Below are 20,456 nucleotides of genomic sequence, written 5' to 3'. Positions count from 1 at the left end.
TGACTCGAGTTGGCAAAGGATGGCCCAATAACACCCACAACACGCACTGCGTGGGAAGGCCGACATCCAGCGAGCGCATTGACAAGAAGGTCGCAACATGCACGCGTTGCTTCTCAACTCAATTTGAGCAATTGTAGACCCATTGAAAAATGATACTGGTAGGAACCACCTGGTTCCACAAGAGATTATTGTGTCCGTCCGTCGTGCATCCAAAAATGGGAGGGGTGGGGCTGGGTGGGGAGGGTGGGGAGGGGCTGGGTGGGGAGGGTGGGGAGGGGCTGGGTGGGGAGGGTGGGGCTGGGTGGGGGGTGGTTGGGGTGGGGCTGGGTGGGGAGGGAGGGGCTTGGTGGGGAGGGGAGGGTGGGGAGGGGCTGAGTGGGGAGGGTGGGGAGGGGCTGGGTGGGGGGTGGGAGGGGTGGGGCTGGGTGGGGAGGGGCTACTCACCCCGTGGTGCCCTTATAAAAATCAACGTTTAACCTACTCACGCCGGCTTGTGCCCGCCCTCGCAGTCGGGCACATTTGCGGAATACACCACGCCGCCGTTGACCCTGGCCATTGACCGAGCAACCAAACGTTCCTACCAGCTCCCTCCGCAGGAATGTGTTAATCACGATTACAATATATCTCTCCTGTGCAAGGTATTCCAGGGACAAATGCAAGGATAATGACGGGTGTAAGGGCAAAACAATGTCGTGCGCGTGATCAGATGATGCGAGGCACATACTTAGATATTTATACGGATGGCCATATCTCGTTCGTCGCTGTGTGCTGTTCCAGGGGGCGGGGGGGGTGGCGGGGTTTGTAACGTGACCTATTCCAAAAAATGAAGACGTGCGTTCACAACGCATTAAGATGCGTGCAATAATCTAACAATGTTGGTGGTGCCTTTACAAAGGGCACGGAGCAACGGAGGTTATTTTTTTGAATTAATATTTATTAAATTCAGATTTTTTTTTTTTTACGTACCATTCACATTCCGAGGGTGCGTTGCCCAATATGAAAAATGCCAATAGACTTTAGCATGAGCATTGCATTTATAATTGAATAGCTTTTGAGCCATTCCATATATATATGTGCGTGGAAACTATGAAGCCGATGAAAAATACATTTATGTCATTAAAGCATTTGACAGTTTTATTATCATCATTTATTTTTCCCACAAAAACATAATAAAATATAGATATGCAGTGATATTGTCAGAGTAAATGGAGAATTAGTATTGTCTTGTATTTTAATCAGCCTTGAGTAGACCTCTCCTGACTCACCTGGTAAACTGTACAGAATCTAATTAAAACCACTCTCGTTAGAACACCATGCATTGTTCAAACACGTAACAGTTGGCATTAACAGTGTAATCTTGAATATTAATCTGATACGAATTAGCGTACGTGTACTTTCCTTCGTCACGGGAGATATTTATTAAAGCCAATTTTGTGAATGTATCATCGTAAAAAAATGTATGGATTAACCTGAGTTACGTTAGAAAAAAAGTCACGATTCTATTTCAACAAAAACATATTTCTTTGCTTTTTCGAGTCTAATTATTTTTTAACGAGGTATGAGGCTCAAGCCATTTGTTGCTAATTAAATTGAGGTGACGCGGTTGGCTACGTACGTCGCAAAATAAGTTCAACATACATAACATGCCAAATATCGACTATTTAGCCTCACAATGCGTAATGGTGAACCCTCAACACTGCTAACATTTAATACGATCTCAGCGCGCAGTCAACTCTCAATACTTCGGGGTAATTGGCGGGTGGGAGGGTTGGGCACCAGAAACAACAACAACAACAACACCACGGACAATTACAAAACCTAGGAAAATTTGGCAACGAAAAACGGTCCATCTCGTCTACCCACACGGAACGGATGGTGACGAGAGAACATCCACGTGCCCGTTGTTTCTCGATGTAAAGTTGTGACGTCACGGACCCTCGACAAGTGAGGAGCAGCTTTTAAACGGCACAAAGTTAATCCGCAAATCGGATAACCCGTAACAAATAGAGCTTCAAATTCTAATCTTAATTGCCACCCGCGCTAAGTAGTTAGACTTATCGCTCGCAGCGGTTGAACGAACGGAACCTCCCCTCTCCCCTCCGCCCCACTCTGCTCGCCACCAGGCAAGTTCACCTGCATCGAGGTGAAGTTTCACCTGGAGCGACAAATGGGCTACTACCTCATCCAGATGTACATCCCCAGCCTGCTGATCGTCATCCTCTCCTGGGTCTCCTTCTGGATCAACATGGACGCGGCGCCGGCGCGCGTGGCGCTGGGCATCACCACCGTTCTCACCATGACGACGCAGAGCTCGGGCTCCCGCGCCTCCCTGCCTAAAGTGAGAACGAGGGCCCGTCGCCCGAAACGTCGCCTATTATATCCATTTACTTGTTGTTCCCTCTAGAGGGAAGTGCTTAAGGCGACGGATGCCGCCGCGTGTTTTGCTCGACGCGCTTGCCACCGCCGTGCGCGCAGCTGCACGAGCTTTGGCTCGGTGACGAAGGCACCTCCCTTCGGGGAAACTCGGCCTGAAATAATAACGCGGTCGATTTTAATAACGGAGAGAGGAACTCAAAATTGCCGGGTGTCTGTGATTGCTGCCAACGTTATTGCTGGTGTGTGCTGTACCAGCTTTACCAACTTGCTGTTCGGTAACAGCACTCGTCTCAGCAGCCTGCACGGAAGAAGAAAGAAAACCCCTGTGATCCTTGTTTTTGTGTTGTTGCATCTCCTCTGTGTGCGTTTGTGTACGTGTCAAGGTGCTTTCGTGATTTGATAATGCACTAGCATCCATCAATCGGATTTCATTCCGAGTTGTAAAATACCGGTGGCGTGCAATGTCCACAGTAAACTTGTTGAGCAGAGAATCATGCTTGGGTTGACAACGAGAGACAAGGCGAAGAGAGTGGATGGATTAAAGATCATATGCAGGTTAGATACATCACGTTGGGTAGGACATAGCACGAAAAGGGATCTTGGCTGGTGGCCGAAACGATGGACAGTGGCAGCCATAGGAGGAGACAAATCTGAGAGTACCGGTCACCGTGGCGATGGAGTGATGAACTCAGCTCCTGTGCAGGTACTAGACGGATCGATTTTTGATTTGCAAAACCATGATATGGCAATGGCTTTTGGACGCCTTCATCCATGGCTGATAGGCTTGTGAAGTCTCTCCACTTACGCAAATACTGTAATCAATTAACAACATTGTGGGGAATAGAAATAACATAAATAAGCAATGTCTCCCACACATGTCCAATACCACATTGAAATATTTCTAACATCAGTCGCACAGCCTTCTGGGAGGGCATGGTATCAGGAGCATTGGCCTCAAGACAAGTTAACTCTGAAGCAGTTTCTTCACCAACTAGAATCTTACCGAGAGCAACAGACTTGCCTGAAGCAATTCTGGTGAACTGTCGGTCTCGTATCCAAGTAGCCTTTTGCTATGATATGGGTGACAGTTCGACACTTCCAGAAGACCGTCTGGCTGATGGGTTGTTTAAGAAATGTATATTGTTTATGCCAATGGACATGTGAAGAAGAAATTGCGTCCTTATTTTGTTTACGTATAAATACATACACAACATTAGATATTTTCCTCAACGGTGCTAATGAGTGTTTTGAACTTGGACTCTGTTGTAAACAAATGGTCCTTGCTTATAACATTGGAAGTTCATCAGGATTTGTTTAAGCAACGCTGGCTGATCAGGCACTGCCAACGTCTGCTTGTCTCAGTAATTATCAGCTACAATTGGATTAGCTCGGTCTTAGAACAAGTAGCTTGGTTGGCGAGACAGGCAGCTGGCCCATAATTGCTGTTGGCTATCACCGCCCCGACTACCTATTGTGTGCGGGGTGAATAGGCCATCAGCTACCACCGCGTGCCTCTCTGTGGCCTCGCCAAACCGACGAAGGAAGATGTTTATTTTTTATTTCTGGCTTAAAATTTAAAAAAATTAACCCGTAAAAACAAAGTTTTTCACTATAAATCCTTTATATGCGTGGCATCGGTTTTATTTTATTATTCATTTCTGTTTTTCTTGAGTAAGAGTTTCATTTTTATCACATTGATATTTTAAATAAAATATGAATTTTTTTTTCCTAAAAAGTGGAAAATTTAGGAAAAAAATTTTTCACGAAAATAAATTGTCACGCACAACGAGTCTGTGTGCAAAATGTCAGCTCGATTGGATCACGGGAAGTGGGTTAAAAAACGACCGAAAGATTTGCACGGTCGTAAGCAAGCAAGCAAGCAAGTAAACTTAATATAAAGGATTTAAAAATATGTCCTCCGATGAGAGAAACCAATGCAATTGTACTCGTGTCGGTGATAGTTCGCGAGAGATCGGGATGGCACTCATCCAACAGTGGATCGATCATGGCTGATGATGATTCATTGACATTTTAAACAATGAGGTGACAAATTACGTGGTGATGCTGCGTTGGCAGTGTTGCATAAGCACAACTAACAAAAAAAACTATGACCAAACACTGTTAATACTCTTAGTTACTAAATTTTTGTGGTAATTGAACGATTTGTCTGATACTTAAACGCTACCATTCGGTAACTTTCCATATGCCTATTTATATACTGGTCACCAGAAAACATTTTTTTAATGTAATTCTCACCAGGCCACCAAATTATTCTGTCAAAATCGCCTGACCATGCTGGATGTAATTACCAGCGAAACGTCGTACAACTCAATTTGTAAATGTCGTGGATTTACTCTCCAACACACCGGTGGGCTGAAGTAGTAACTAAATGGCGCGTTGTTTATGTGACAAACCTTACTGGCTGTGCCGGGTGGTGGAGGGTGACGACACATTTATACTTACGCGATCTAGCCCAAAAACCTTAATTATTAATAATATCGGTCGCGAAAGCCGACGTATTAAACGTATTATCATCCACTCTATTTCTCTGCCCTCTGTGTGTGTGCTATGAGGAAGGGCCGTTGCCTGAAACGTCGCCGATCAAATAGATGTTTTTTCTTGAAATGCGAGTGTTGTTGACGAGTGTTTTATTGTTGTCAACGAATTGACGTGTACTTCGAGTAGCGTGACAAGACCGCACTGTAGGGGAGTACATTAAAATACCGAATTAGATTTTCTCAAGCACCGACTTTTCTCGTGTTTTGAACACTGTGTATCTAAGAGTAAGGCAGAGAAGTCTTTTATGCAACTATGTGCGGATTTAGTTGGGCTCCTATGAATATTCCCGTATGAATGTGAGAGTAACTTAGTGGCCCTAAAACCCATAATCAAACGCAAATTGTGCCCCAATCGCAGACGTAGATTCAATCCCACTCAGGCGCTGAAGCTCCTCTGTAAAACTCTGCATCAGATTGCAAATTGTAATGGCGTGGAAGAAAATAAACGACAGGGTTTGGTTAAGGTGTGTGAAGTTCTGCAGCAATTTTGCTTTTGATTGCAAGTTGCTGTATTCCTCAGATGATATGATGCACCTATTTCCACCGTTTTAAAGCAACAGTTCGGCACGTGTCTTACAATCCGCGACCAGATGTGCGTAATTGTATTGACACTGGGCACACGTGTGTCGTTGGGGTGCGCGTTAAATCCTGCAGCATCTTGTAATCTGCAAACTATGAAAGTTTACGCACCTTCTTGGTTCTTTCGGTAAAGTCACGTAGAAGGGAAGTAATAAAATAATAAAAATAAAACATAATAAAATAAAATAATTCTCACGACGTTTCGGCTACAACGCAAGCAGCCATCTTCAGGTGAAGAATGAGACACTACCAAGCTAGGAGCTTATATATACGCTGCGTTGGAGGTGCAAGAGCGCCTTAACAAAAATAATGTGCATATGAAGGGGAATTTAGCATATTCATGGGAAATGCGTAGGAGGTGGGTGCTAAATTCCTCTTCATATGCACATTCTTTTTGTTAAGGCGCTCTTGCACCTCCAACGCAGCGTATATATAAGCTCCTAGCTTGGTAGTGTCTCATTCTTCACCTGAAGACGGCTGCTTGCGTTGTAGCCGAAACGTCGTGAGAATTATTTTATTTTATTATGTTTTATTTTTATTATTTTATTACTTCCCTTCTACGTGACTTTACCGAAAGAACCAAGAAGATGGATCCCTGCAGTCACGAAAGCTTTAAATCGAAAGTTTACGCACCGCGTAAGTCTCAGCCTGTAGCTCCATTGTGCCCTGTGGCACCGATCGCAGGCCCCCATATTGGAGGACCTCCAATTACAATGAATCGATGTCAGAATTGCATACACACACACAGCGACAACTGCAATTTCACATTCAGGTGGGCAAGCCGGATGACCGTGTGTCCGGAGCAGCGGAGTGTATCGCTGTGATGTCTCCTTCGTATTCGTGGATCGGGCATTGCGTAACATATGCTGTACGCTCGGTCGTGGATGACCGCAGTTGCACAACGGAGGGAGAGAGGTTTTTTTTAAAATTTCTCCTTTTGTGCATCAGGTATCCGCGCCCGCCCCGGTTACGCACGCACGCGGTTAGGCTCATAGCGCTGCCCGCTAACAGCCGCGCGCCACCGCGACCGATACCGCCGCGACAAATGACAACGCCCCGCTCGACGATGGGCCCCCTCGCGCCTCTTCCTCTGCAGGTCTCCTACGTGAAGGCCATTGACATCTGGATGGCCGTGTGCCTCCTCTTCGTGTTTGCCGCTCTGCTCGAGTACGCCGCCGTCAATTTCGTGTCGCGCCAGCACAAGGAGCTGCTTCGCATCCGCCGCCGCCGGCAGAGGAATCAGGTGGGTGGAGAAAAGAAAAAAATAAATCGACAAACGCCGCGATCCCGATCAGCGGCATCAGGCAGCGTGGTTGCTGCTGTCCATTTGCAGGCGTTTGTGGGGGCGGTGGAGCTAAGAGGGCTCCCCGGGTCGCCCCCCCCACACCCCCGCGTGATACCTTATCCTCTTGGCTGTGACTCTCATCCGCAGTGATTTGTGAGCAGAGGGGAGTGGGGTTGTGTGTCTGACACGGGGGAGCGGAATAACGTGACGGTCGGCGGTGTGTGTGTGGACACTGCTCTCTCCCTTTCTCTATGGATATTTGGAAACACAACACCACATTCATGTTGTCACTGATGACCTCCTCAGTCATCTTCATGCGTATCAGTGCCAGTCATGCTTGACTCACTACTTCTAGATTTGAAGCTTTCGTGACTGCAAGGATTCATATTCTTAGGTTTTTTCGGTAAAGTCACGTAGGTAAAACATTAAAATTAATAAAAGTAAAATAAAATAAAAATCACGACGTCTCGGAGGCAACACGGTTCCACCTGAAGACGGAAGCTTGTGTTGCCTCCGAAACGTCGTGATTTTTATTTTATTTTACTTTTATAAATTTTAATGTTTTACCTACCTGGTGACTTTACCGAAAAAACCTAAGAATTTGACTCACTACGTTTGATTCTAAGATGCTGTGTTTAAATACGCCACCCCGTTACCTCATCACGTGGGACATTTGTAAATGATTACGATAATTATTACGTTTATTATTTTCTAAGATTGACCTAACCTCATTTAAAATGGTAATTATTTGGATAATTATCAGCTGTTTTTCCTGCTTATTTTAAAACACCCGATAGAACACAGCAGTTTTTCGGCGATCAAAAGAATTCATTGCCATCACGGAAGAAAATACAATTGTAACATTTGAACGCGTTCACTTGTCATCGGGCTCATTCTTGCTTTACATAAGCAAAAGAAAATTGTGCTGAGCACAATTCCAAAAAGGTTCGCAAAGAGCCCTAGCCACCCTCCGTCTGCTCCCAGTGTAAGGTGATGCGATTTCGCGAACGACTGTTGTCTGTGCTGTCTCTGCGCGTGCGTCCGTGCGTGCGTCCTGTGCGTGTTTGTGTGTGTGTCCTGTGCGTGTTTGTGTGTGTGTCCTGTGTCCTGTGTGTGTTTGTGTGTGTGTCCTGTGCGTGTTTGTGTGTGTCCTGTGCGTGTTTGTGTGTGTGTGTCCTGTGTGTTTGTGTGTGTGTCCTGTGTGTGTTTGTGTGTGTGTGTCTCCTGTGCGTGTTTGTGTGTGTGTCCTGTGCGTGTTTGTGTGTGTGTCCTGTGCGTGTTTGTGTGTCCTGTGTGTGTGCATCCTGTGCGTGTTTGTGTGTGTGCCTCCTGCGCGGGGAGCGGGTTTGTGCGCCGGTTCGATATCCGCTCACGGTCAACACGAGTGACGAATATTTGAACTGGTCGTGGGCCTCCCCTGGGTCGACTCAGCCTTAGACGGGAGTATATGGTGCAATATGTACACATCAGGGCTGGGAAGACAAAGGTGGCCGAGCGTGGTGCTGGCCACCCACCCCCTCGTGCGCCTTGCCGGCCTTCATAGGTGCTCGCTAACAGCAGTTGCCCCAACAGTCTGTTAAGGCTCAACGGGGTGGGGATCGTTGTCTTTGTGACGTTTCTGTGCGCGCGCGCGCGCGCGTGTGTGTGTGTGTGTGCTTGCCATCTCTTTAACATTCATGCCCTCTCCTCCCCGCCCCGACATGCCACGCACACAACGGACTCCCGCAACGACCGGCCGGGTGGCCAATCAGCCCGAGCAGGGAATGCTTGTTCAGAATGAGGGCTTAGAAGCCGTCCGTCGAGTCAACGGCTTAAGGAGAAGCGATCCCTCTTATGGGACTTCGGTTCAAATCTACCAGTCGGGCACACGGGTGAAAAAGGTGCCTTCCGACCTTGATTTTTTTTCTCTCTCTCGCGCGGTTTAATTGGTTATACGTGGACGGATGAATAGTGGCGTTTCAAAAACGCCCCCCTGTTTGTTTAAACTGTTGCCCGTTTCATTACTGCAAAGGTCACGTGGGTTCCCTGTGCAAGAATGAAACTATCTTTTCTGTCCCTGTTTTTTTTTTTGTTGTGAATGTTTACCCCAACAACACGTCTGCTCTTTTTGTTGAAATTATCCCGCGATGTATCTGGGCGCTGGTGCAGCGGTTAGCAAGCGGCTGTATCAACCTCGTGACCCCTGAATGTATTTCCTGGCCATGGCTAACATCAGTGGCGAGCGACATCTAAAATACCACTTCATCAATTTCAAATGACCATCATGGTGAAGCATGGTCAAACAACCCCCATGATCGACACAACATGGGGGAGGCTTTCATCCAGCAGTGGATTGACAAAGGGCTGCGATTTGAAATTTTATTAATTTGCAACGTATTTACATATTTACAAATCGCAATGTCCCCATACTCAACATGTTGGGTGGTGCTCATCTCTGTTTAGTCGTCCTGAGCCTTTGGTGGAAAATCCACATTTCCCATGGCAGAGAATGGTCTATCTCTTAGAGAATGGTACACGATGTGTCCAGCGTCAAAGGATTGACGGGATGAGCCGATCCCCAACAGCGAGTTGAACCTACGTCGTTCTAGTTGCGAGTCGGGCGCTCTGCCACAGAACAATTTGCTGGAAAGCCGTTAACCTGACGCCTGCATGCGATGCCGTGACACAGATGTCCGTATTTACCCCCTGTTTCCTTACCGCTACTACATATCCTCCTCCTCCTGCACAACTGAACCTTGTCAGCGTCCCGTTGACCCAGGCAGTCATTCGCGTTGCGGTGGCCCACGTCACGCCTCTTCGCCGAACGCCTCTTGGCAAACGCCGGACACAGAATGCTCTTCCCTCCGCATTTATCCCCCGTTGGCTCGCGCGGTGTGTGGCGTTCCCCGCACCGCCCCTGAGCCGTGCGAATGCGCCACACCGACTCGCTGTGTGCATGCGACGCGGGCGGGATATTCTGCAGGGAGTGGGGGGGGGGTGCCCTGTGTGTGCATGTGGCGGGCACAATGGAAGGAGTGTAATTGAGACTGCCTCTAACTTGGGACTTAATTGTTTACGATTAGTCTCGCGTTTAATGTGAAAATGTTGTTACGTAGAAGGCACGAGTTGTGGCTGATGATGATGATGATGATTTATATTGTCAATTCGCAAGACCCTTTTGTTTTCACACATTGTCTTCTGCCACTCTCTGCCAGGCCTGATACGTACCTCGTACGTGGTCTGGCCTCAGTGTTTAACAGCGGTAACAACGGCTGAGTAATAACACATCATCGAGTGTTATATCTCTAATGAAATTCACTGTCATGCATTGTTCAAGAGACTTGCACCATTGTACATTTCTCTGAGTTGCGATCAGCTGACAGATGCAAAGAGGGTCTTTGATTTAAGCAATTAACTCAAAACTGCTTGAAAATATTGCAATGATGAATTTATTTACACGGTTTTTTTTATTGCATCTGGAATTATATGGACACATTTCTCTCCCGTAGAGTGTTTGTCCTTAAACCTCAAGCTTGAGCCGCCGAATTCGATAAGATCTAAACAAAGAAAGTTGTGTCTAGATTACACTCGCTTTTAATAATGAAACACGTGGGTCGACTGCTTCGCCCGGGAGAAACGCTTTCATGTTGTAAGAAAGTGAAAGGCAATCAAAGGGCTTTAAGTTAATTTAAAAGTCACACCCGCCGACCAAACGTTAGGATTAGTTTAAGCCCCAAGCAAACAATGTCATATGCGGTAAGTGTCCGTGCATTTAATTTTAATATTCTCCTCTCTGGGAATATTCACGGTCCTCTTGTGCAAACAACACGTGCTCCAAATGTGATGGTAAGGAACGAACGTGCGGGCAAACGCTTTGGCTTTCACGCTACTGCTGGATCAGAACGGCCTCATAATTGAAACAAAAAGCGGTACGGCAGCGTCAATGTTTTCGAGCGACAATTAACCTGCAAAACGTTTTCATTCCCAGGACGAGGATGGCCGCGAGAGGGGCTTCAATATGTATGGCATGGGGCAGTGTCTGCAAGCCAAAGACAGCGTGTCAGTGAAGGGGGTGAACGCAACCAACGCGGCCCCTGCACCGGCACCCACTCAAGATGCCATCAAGAAGAAGTTTGTGGACCGTGCGAAGCGCATAGACACCATCTCGCGTGCCGCCTTCCCCCTCGCCTTCCTCATCTTCAACATCTTCTACTGGATCATCTACAAGGTCCTCCGTCACGAGGATATCCACAAACGGTAGAGCCGGTGAACCCCAGTGTGCAATTGCCAAACGAACAAAAAACAACAAGTATTAACTCCAACTCCCCCCCCTCTCTCTCCCTCACAAGAACATCCCGCGCAAAGCTTCAGACCAGGACCCAAGATTTGCTCGCTGGCCCTGCAAGCATCCTGCACTCCAGATTGACGTTTGGCAGAAAATGTTCACATGTGTCCTTCAAAGTCCCGACCAACAACAAACGCACCCTAGAAAATACAGAGATGATGCTGATTTTGAGAGAGAGAAAAAAAAACCACCCGGCCAACTGTCATACTTTCTTACAAGAATCAGACTAAAAGACTGTTCTATTTAAATTGATAGTTTTAATTGCAACAAAAGTGGCTTCCAGTACCAGTGTATACGTGTCTGCTGCTGTTTTTTGAGTATCCTATACAGCTTTTTAATCTTGTGAATGTCGAAGCAGTGATTTTTCAGAAATATTTCCAACATTCCAATTCCAGTTATTTGTGAGAAATAACACACATACAATGAACGGTAGCGGTGGGAAAACAATCAACGTCAAAGTACAAAATGCTGAAAACCTTCATTCCAGCAACGAGATTACTGCAATAGTAACACTTTTGATTACTGTGCTAAAAGGTAGGGGTTTCGTAATCACATTTATAGTTCTATAGTACGGTCAGTTAAACGATGATGACAATGATGAAACAGTATTATTACGGACGCATTACTGTGCAGAAAAGTTAAGGGTACCGTTACAGATTTGAAGCTTTCGTGACTGCAAGGATTCATACTCTTTTCTTTTTTCGGAAAAGTCACGTAGGTAAAAAATTTAATAAAATCAATGAAAACAACTGAATTAAATCACGACGTTTCGGAGGCAACACAAGCTTCCGTCTTCAGGTGGAACCGTTACAACCAAAACCACGGTATTAAGTGTATTATAGTGATTTTCTGTATTACAGTGATTTTGGTTGTAACGGTTCCACCTGAAGATGGAAGCTTGTGTTGCCTCCGAAACGTCGTGATTTAATTTAGTTGTTTTCATTTATTTTATTTTTAACCTACGTGACTTTACCGAAAAAACCAAAGAGTAGGTACCGTTACAGTTCTGGGGGTGGGGGGGTCCCTACCGCGGACAGCAGAGAAATAGCACTAAAATCCAAGGGACAACTCGGTCCACGATGGTAGACACGGGCCAGGGATTACGATTGCGGTGGTGGGCCACATTTACAGCTCCCATTCGTTGTCGCACGATGGGTGGCTTGGCTTGAAGCATGCGGCCGGACCGTGAAGTTACCAACGGTCACGCCAGGATCCCGGCGATGGTAACAGAGGCTGTGACGGCGCGCTGTTGGTAATGCGTCTGATGCTATCTGAACAAAATCCCAGCAGCGTTGACCTCTCCACCAGTGAATGAAATGAGCCTAGGGCCAGGCAACGGCTATATGGTGATCTGTTACACAAGCCATTTTGAATGCAAAAAAAAAATACCCACGCTACAATAAAATCAATTTATATAGCATGGTGTGTTTAAAGGCAACATTTTCAAAGGTTGAAAACTAAACAAAGGTTCTAAATGACACTTTTGTTATTCATATGCGATGTTTTGAACCTCCATTTTTCCCAAGTTCAACCTTTGAAAATGTGGTCTTGAATTCCTTTTTTCCAGCTATTTCAATGGTATAACCTTTTCTCCCTGTGCTGGTGTAGATATATGCCCCGTGTTTTGGGTAGTGTCCATTTTTATACACGCTTCACTTTTCTAGAATCAGCCGTAGCAAGTCAGTCAGTCAGTCATCTCCATGTAACTTTGAACGCCAAACACGTACAGTACTTCAAACGGTGTTCCGATCCTGTACAGATTCGTGATTCCGCGCGGTGTGATAGATGGAAAAGTTACGGTATCCTGCATTATTTTCCCGTCGTCTTTTTTCCCCCAAAGTCCAGCACTGGGTTGTGCAATGCGTTTACAGAACAGGAACACAACGGATGTTCCGGCGACCGGCTCGGCATCGCGATATCCGTGCGGTGGTCACAGCTTCATCAATCTCGAGCCCAGAAACTTCAGCGCTCGAACAGCAGCCTGGGAGTTTGCCGACCCTCTAGTATTTAAAGTGCCAACCCCCCTCCCTCCCCGAGAGCGATTTCAGCGAAGTCCACCGAGAACACTTTTACATGAGCCGCCACAGTGTATAGAAAACATCGATTGTACCATCGTAAAGTTTCATTTTAAATGTGAATGACGAAAAGCTTCGGTAGTTGCCCCCCAACCCGTACGCCGTGGCCACCGCAAGATAACCGAGTGGTCATTCGTTCATTTCAAGGTTTCCAATGTGACGAAGAAAACGATACGAAACCTCTCAAAATTGTAGTTTTCTTTGGCAGAGTCGATCAGCCAATAAAAGAAAACGAATTGGTGACCATTAAGACAACGTTCTCAAAGATGAAGCACAATTCGACGGAGTTTTTGTTTGTGCAACTTAAAGTTAGAATCAACGAAACTGGAACGGTCAGTTGTTTAAGAATAAAGCGTTATTTTTAATTATGTTTAACTTTCGAGCCCTGCAACTCGATAAAATTTATGATATTAACAATTACAGGTATGTGGTGATGAGGGGAGCGGGGACAATGGATTATTTCTTGTACATATGGCTACGTGGAAAATGTCAATGTTGGTAAATATTTTAATATAAGTACATTACGTGGGCCACGGATTCCTGACCTGGAGGTCGCGACCTTAAAAATGAGGTCACGGGAGATCACGAGGGGCAGGGGGGGACTCAAGATTGCGCGCAGAATAAACTGGGAAGGGAATTGAAATGAGTAATTCGATTTCACGTTGATATGGAAAATGTAAGTGGTGGCTGGGTGACTCAGAGGGATAATGCGGCATACTGGGCCAGCTCCAGTGCGACTTGGGGTCCGGTCCCAAGGGAAGACTCATAACACCATTATTGCTCCCTCTGTCCGACAGAGATTTTCTTCCCATTCATTGAATGGTGTCAGTCCAGTCTCTGCTGGCCACATGCAAAACAAACAAAAAACCCCAAACGATTATAATGTATTACCGGGTTTTCTTGTTAAGTTGTAATTTTTTTTATAGTAATAGGTTTTTACCCTTTCAACTGGTACAACAACTGACACCTTTGTACAAGGCATCTTTATTATCATTATCATCATCATTAGCATTATCATTATCATCATTAGAGTTGTTTCTTTTTGTTTGCATTTTGACTGCTTGTGTTGTGGTTATTGCAAACATGATGCCTTGTATAAAGGTGTCAGTTTTGTACCAGTTGAAAGGGTAAAAACCTATTACTATATTTTGCCACTGGTAAAGGAGGTCTCATAGTGTATTATTTTTTTACCCAGGTAAGCGCCGATCTTCTACCTTTTGCAATGGAAACATGGGACCTGTCGAGAAGGGGGGGGGGGCATTTGAACTCTGACCTTGCGGCATGAAAAGCAAATGCTAATCCGGAGACAGTACAGCATCACACAAAACCTCCTTAGTCTACGTGAGTTTATATGAGCCCAATGCACAAGACAGTGGAGGAATTTGAATGGAGAAATGTGGCTAAAGTATGAAGCACCTTGACCGAGGGTTGCCACCTCTGTGGTACAAAAAAACAGGATATTAAATAGGAAAACATATCTCATAATGGGCAAATGATAAGTGTTATATTGTTGTTATGCAACTGACGAAACCAGGACTTTTAATGTTCTTGATAGACTTACATATTTCCTATGACTGGCATGCAAACAGGAAGACGATCCTGGAAAACGCTGGGCAGGTGGCAACCCTACCTTGATTGGTAATCGAACTGGGCCACGATGACTTGCGAGTCCAGTGAGCTAAATCATTTACACCACAGTGGCTTCGCGTGCTCTCTAAGCCGAGTGAATAAAAATGGTCTATTGATTCGGCATTAAGCGTCTTGTAATGCCGGTATCGGAGTGAACTGGCAAGCCGCTACTCATTGTAGTGACCTGACCTCCTGTCACCGTGGTGAGTGACACACGCTGTCAACAAATAACAATATGGTCGGGTGAATATACGCATTATTAAGGAAAACATTTGTGGGGGAAATAATTCTTCTTCTTGGTTCTACCGGTAAAGTCACGTAGAAGGGAAGTAATAAAATAATAAAAATAAAACATAATAAAATAATTCTCACGACGTTTCGGCCACAACGCAAGCAGCCGTCCTCAGGTGAAACCAGGTCTGTCGAGGCGACTTTACCGAAAGAACCAAGAAGATGAATCCCTGCAGTCATGAAAGCTTTAAATCGGGGAAATAATTGTCAAGAAATACACTGAGAGCCGAAAGCAACAGTTTTGTTTTACTGGTATCTGTACTCTTTGATGTGGTTTTTTATTTGGTTTGTGCAATTTTTATTTGTTTTTGTTACGTCTTAATCATTCACTTTTTTACACGTACTTTTTTTTGTATATACATTGCTTTGGGATGTCTTGATGTGAAAGACGCTTTAGAATACAGATTACTACCATTATTTTTTCACCTAACTATCAAACAATTGAGCCTTCATTGGGAATTAGGCCCAATCGCGTAAAACATTTTCAAGTATTTATTACACATTCCATCAGCCGAGAGCCGTTCGTTGCCGATAAACATCTGGCAGTTCACCACCATTGGTTGATGCAACCTGACTGTTGAGGAGACACTGAATGTCGACACTGGCTCAGAGTCTGCTTGTGTTGAACCAATTCTGCTGAAACGATAGAATGCTACATTGTGTCTGGTCCAACGGACAAAATGTCATACAGAGATAGAGACAAAGATCACCCGTATAGCCTTTACAAACCGTTGGGGCAAGTGCTGTAAGCGAGCACCTATGAAGGCCGACAAGGCACACGAGAGGGTGGGTGGGCAACACCACGGCCGGCCGCCTTTGTCTCCCCAGTGGCGATGTTTATACACACCGCACCAGGTACTCAATTGAGGCTGAGTCGACCTAGGGGAGTCCCAGGACCGGTTCAGATACTCGTCACTGGTGTTGGCCGTGAGCTGCACTCGGCTTGCCGGGTTCGAAGCACAGCGTGCTAACCGTTACGCCACTGCTCCCCACTTACATACACACACAATTACAGACACATGCTGCAAATGAAAAGGCTATTTACAATTAACATGGCTAATCAACTTTCAAAGAGGACCGTATTAGTCCTGCGTAGGTGTTAACGGTTGTGCTGTACGACTATCCAGTATGTTGTTGGATTTTGCATACTGCGCATTGTTCGGCACGATGTCCGACGTTTTGCTCCACGTGCTGGGAGCTTCTGCAGGAACTGAATTTGGTACGGCCAGAAGAAAAAAAACGCGTTAAAGAGGACTGTACTGTGATACATATAACAACAAAATTACATTTGCTGTATTCATGAAATTGAATTACATGATTTTTTTTGCCGAGACAGAGTGATTGCGAGGGAGAAAAAGGAAAGCAGTTGGTTAAAAATATATATTTATTAAAAATGTAGCAGGCGAAATCTAAAAAAAAATACTTTTAATGGGAAAAAATGGGGGTCGCGCTGGGATCTGCAAAGGCCACACGATAGCATGCATGTAATTTTCATGAATAAACCTGTGTATACTTTGCAGCCTTTAATTCATAGTTGCTTGTGGGGATGCGGAGGAGGAGGAGATACAAAAATCAGGAGTCGAGAGCCAAAACGTAACTTTTTTTTAAAGATGGAAACTCACATGTAGGGTCATTGGCCATAAATGGATACTTTGTCCGAATTTAATTTAACTGTAATGATATGTCATTATGAGTGGAATAATTTAATACATTGGTATATATATCGAAAGATTTTAAATGCACTGTAAAATGCATCACTTACTGGAAGTGTATTGTATAGTGGTGATATGGTTTGCCGAAATTACAATAAAAACAAATTGTTGACTAGATTCTATTCCATACCCTAACCCAGTGTGTTTGCATCGCCCCCACCTCTGTATTTGTCCATGCGCACACATCTTGTCAATCCACTGCTGGATGAGGTTCCTCCCGACGCGTAATCACGTTGTGGGGGCCGTTTGACAATACTTCTCCGTGTTGGTCAGCGTGGGTCAGTGTAGGTGAGAACCACGTCAGTTGGAACATTGTAATGTATTACTTACTGTTAGTAGCTCAGCTTATTGGAGAGTATATAGTTAGTACACTGATGATACTGATGTAGTTTATACTTTTGTTTTTTTACGTGGTGGTTTAGTTTCTGCAGCTCCATACTATTAACATTCCTTCCCTTTATTAATGCTAACCCTACTCCCTCCCTTTGATGCTGCTAATCCTGCATAATGCACGGGCATATTATGACTTTGAAACCCCCCGCCCACCTCCTACGCATTCCACAAGTAATGACTAATCCCATATCTGCATTTCCCATAAATATGCTAGATTCCTCTTGATATGCAAATTCTTTTGTCAAGGCGCTCTTCCCCCTCCAACCCAGCTTAAATATACGCTCCAAGCCTGGTGGTGTTTCTTTCAGACGCTGTCTTTCCGACAGACCTGTTCTTCACCTGAGGACGGCTGCTTGCGTTGTGGCCGAAACGTCGTGAGAATTATTTAATAATGTTTTATTTTTATTATTTTATTATTTCCCTTCTACGTGACTTTACCGAAAGAACCAAGAAGATGAATCCCTGCAGTCACGAAAGCTTTAAATCGAAAGTTGGAGCATAGTTGAGCACAACAATGCATTGTGCGCGCTGCACTATGCTGACAACGTAGCTCTGCAGCGGTTACCAGCACCCGTGTTTTTCGTGGAGGTGTTAATGCACAAATATGGAATTAACGTGCGTTAATGTGACAGATCACCTACTATTTAAAAACGAAATACGATGATTTATCTACAAATCTGGCTGTCGGCTGGATGATGCCAGTTGTAATTACTGGCGAATCGTTGTACTCAAATTGTAAATGTTCTGGGTTTACTCTCCAACACACCGATGTTGTTGGACTCGTACCGAATTGGCATGTTTTGTTTACGTGACAAACCTTACTAATTGGCTGTGTCGGGTTTAACGACGCATTCATATTTACGCAATGTAATCCCAAAAAACCTCTACTATGGATAATATTGGTCGCGAAAGCCTACGTGTTTAACAGATCAACCGCTGTAAATGCGTGGAGTGGGCAGCAGAGTTGACACATTGTGATTAGTACAAACGCACTGATAGTGCTTTTCCGTCACAGCTTCAGCACAGATCTCATATATATATAGATGCCACACCACTTACACACCTGCCATTATTACCCGGTGCTAATTCGCAAAGGTCTTCAATAGGTTTGCCGAATAAAAAAAATCCATGTGATTCTCTTCGTTTTGTTCTTACTAGATACCCATTCCTATATATGTAAAATATTATTCAACCATGATTTATTTCACTAAGGAGTCCATATGGGCTCCGGATTAGTATGCAAAAAAGTTATCTCAACGCATCTGTTGTTGGCACACGTAAAAATGCGCCAAGTGCACTCGAAACTCCCCCATGTAACGATTATATGGGCTGATAGTATAATTAGATGGGCTGATAGTACAATTAGATGGGCTGATAATACAATTAATTATAGGGGCTGATAATTAATTAGATGGGCTGATAGTACAATTAATAAGATGGGCTGATAGTACAATTAATTAGATGGCTGATAATACAATTTATTATAGGGGCTGATAATACAATTAATTATAGGGGCTGATAATACAATTAATTATAGGGGCTGATAATACAATTAATTATATGGGCTGATAATAGAATTAATTATATGGACTGATAATACAATGTATTAGATCGGCTGATAATACAATTAGATGGGCTGATAGTACAACTAATTAGATGGACTGATAATATAATGAATTGCATGGGCTGATAATACAATTAATTAGATGGGCTGATAATACAATTAAGGACAGGGGATGGTGTGACGAGGTGTGTTGAGGCAGCATCAGAAGTCTGCTGCTCATTCCATTCCCGCGTCAGAGTGGCCGTGTTGGAACGGCTGCAACGAGGTGGAAAAAGTGTAACCTGTCACAAGTGCTGTCGCCCGGCCTACCATTATTAGATATGTCCTCTTTTATTTTGTAATGCAGCTGTCCTGGGAAATCTGCATGTCTTCTCGAGACATTAAAAGTCCTGGTTTTTTATTTGTCAGTTTCAATATAATGCACCGCTCAAGACGACGCGTTTGCGCGTAATTCCCGCCGCTTCACGTGTTTGCGACGTGTCATTCCGGTGATGTGTTCAGGTTTTTTTGTTCGTGCCTCAGAGGTGGCAACGCTACCGCTCACAAACAGCACATTACACAATATTAGAACCAACCACAACCAAAATAATACTAATAACAATGATGGTAGCTTATTTACCCGAGAAAGCATGAGCATCGAGATTGTTTTTCAAGAAGGGCCTAGATTGGGTTGTTTGGTTAATACGATGCATGAGTCAGTTTAACATGTAGGCTTTCGCGACCAATATATTTTCCATAATAGACGGGTTTTTTGGGGGGTTTCATATCTGTTGTGGGTTTACTCTCCCACGCACACCGGGTGTGCTGAACTAGTATCGAATTGACTCTACGAATTGGCTGTCGCGTTGTGGCGGGTTTAACGACACATTCATACGTACGTGATCTAACCCCCCTAAAAACCCCTCTATTAACGATGAATATTTTGCCATTTGGGGACGAAAGCGGAGTGTACAGAGAAAATCTGTTCTTACGAGGGCGTGACACCCAGTACTACGAGAGCTTTGTTACCTCGCAGCCCCATTGCCCACAAAACACTTGGCAAGCCAATGCAGTCACCCATCCAAATTACTAAACCTCGGTTAACCCTCTTCTTGGTTCTTTCGGTAAAGTCACGTAGAAGGGAAATAATAAAATAATAATAAAAAAAACATAATAAAATAATTCTCACGACGTTTCGGCCACAATGCAAGCAGCCGTCCTCAGGTGAAGAACAGGTCTGTCGGAAAGACAGTGTCTGAATGAACACCACCAACCTTGGAAGCGTATATTTAAGCTGGATTGGAGGGGGAAGAGCGCCTTGACAAATGAATTTGCATATCAAGAGTAATTTAGCATATTTATGCGAAATGCAGATATGGGATTAGTCACTACTTGTGAAATGCGTAGGAGGTGCATTATGCAGGATTAGCAGCATCAAAGGGAGGGCGCAGGGTTAGCATTAATAACCCTGTTCATCTTTCCAAGATCTAACAAGATCGGGAACATTTACAGTGATTTGGTCATACATCTACGCAATGAATGAGGCTCAGCATTTTTGTTCCAGACACTCAACTATTGACAGGATCCAGCCTCGCTGGCTTGCCGTCAATCGCTCCCTACGCGTGAACATCGATTCTTACTTCAAAGCGAGATCAGGTGCACGGACAGCCGCTCTCAAAGGCGCAAACAAC

The 20,456-nt window shown here is 44.7% G+C and overlaps 1 protein-coding gene across 2 annotated transcripts in view; it reads left to right on the top strand.

The window, feature by feature from the left end:
• LOC133350032 (glycine receptor subunit alpha-2-like) overlaps positions 1 to 11,862 on the top strand; it is a 43,989-nt gene extending 32,127 nt beyond the window's left edge. The window contains exons 7-10 of one of the 2 annotated variants that reach the window (XM_061563991.1): positions 2,124 to 2,338; positions 6,610 to 6,756; positions 8,550 to 8,678; positions 10,766 to 11,862. In XM_061563991.1, the coding sequence (XP_061419975.1) occupies positions 2,124 to 2,338; positions 6,610 to 6,756; positions 8,550 to 8,678; positions 10,766 to 11,038 (764 nt within the window). In that variant the 3' untranslated portion in view covers positions 11,039 to 11,862. The remainder of the gene's footprint in view (positions 1 to 2,123; positions 2,339 to 6,609; positions 6,757 to 8,549; positions 8,679 to 10,765) is intronic. The other variant, XM_061563992.1, reaches the window with a different exon arrangement.
• Positions 11,863 to 20,456: the final 8,594 nt, after the last annotated feature.

The sequence above is a fragment of the Lethenteron reissneri genome, chromosome 32 (genome assembly GCF_015708825.2).
Source record: "Lethenteron reissneri isolate LAM-NWPU_2019-01 chromosome 32, ASM1570882v1, whole genome shotgun sequence".
In the NCBI taxonomy this organism is placed as follows: Eukaryota; Metazoa; Chordata; class Hyperoartia; order Petromyzontiformes; family Petromyzontidae; genus Lethenteron; species Lethenteron reissneri.
This window is presented reverse-complemented; position numbering and strand designations above follow the sequence as displayed.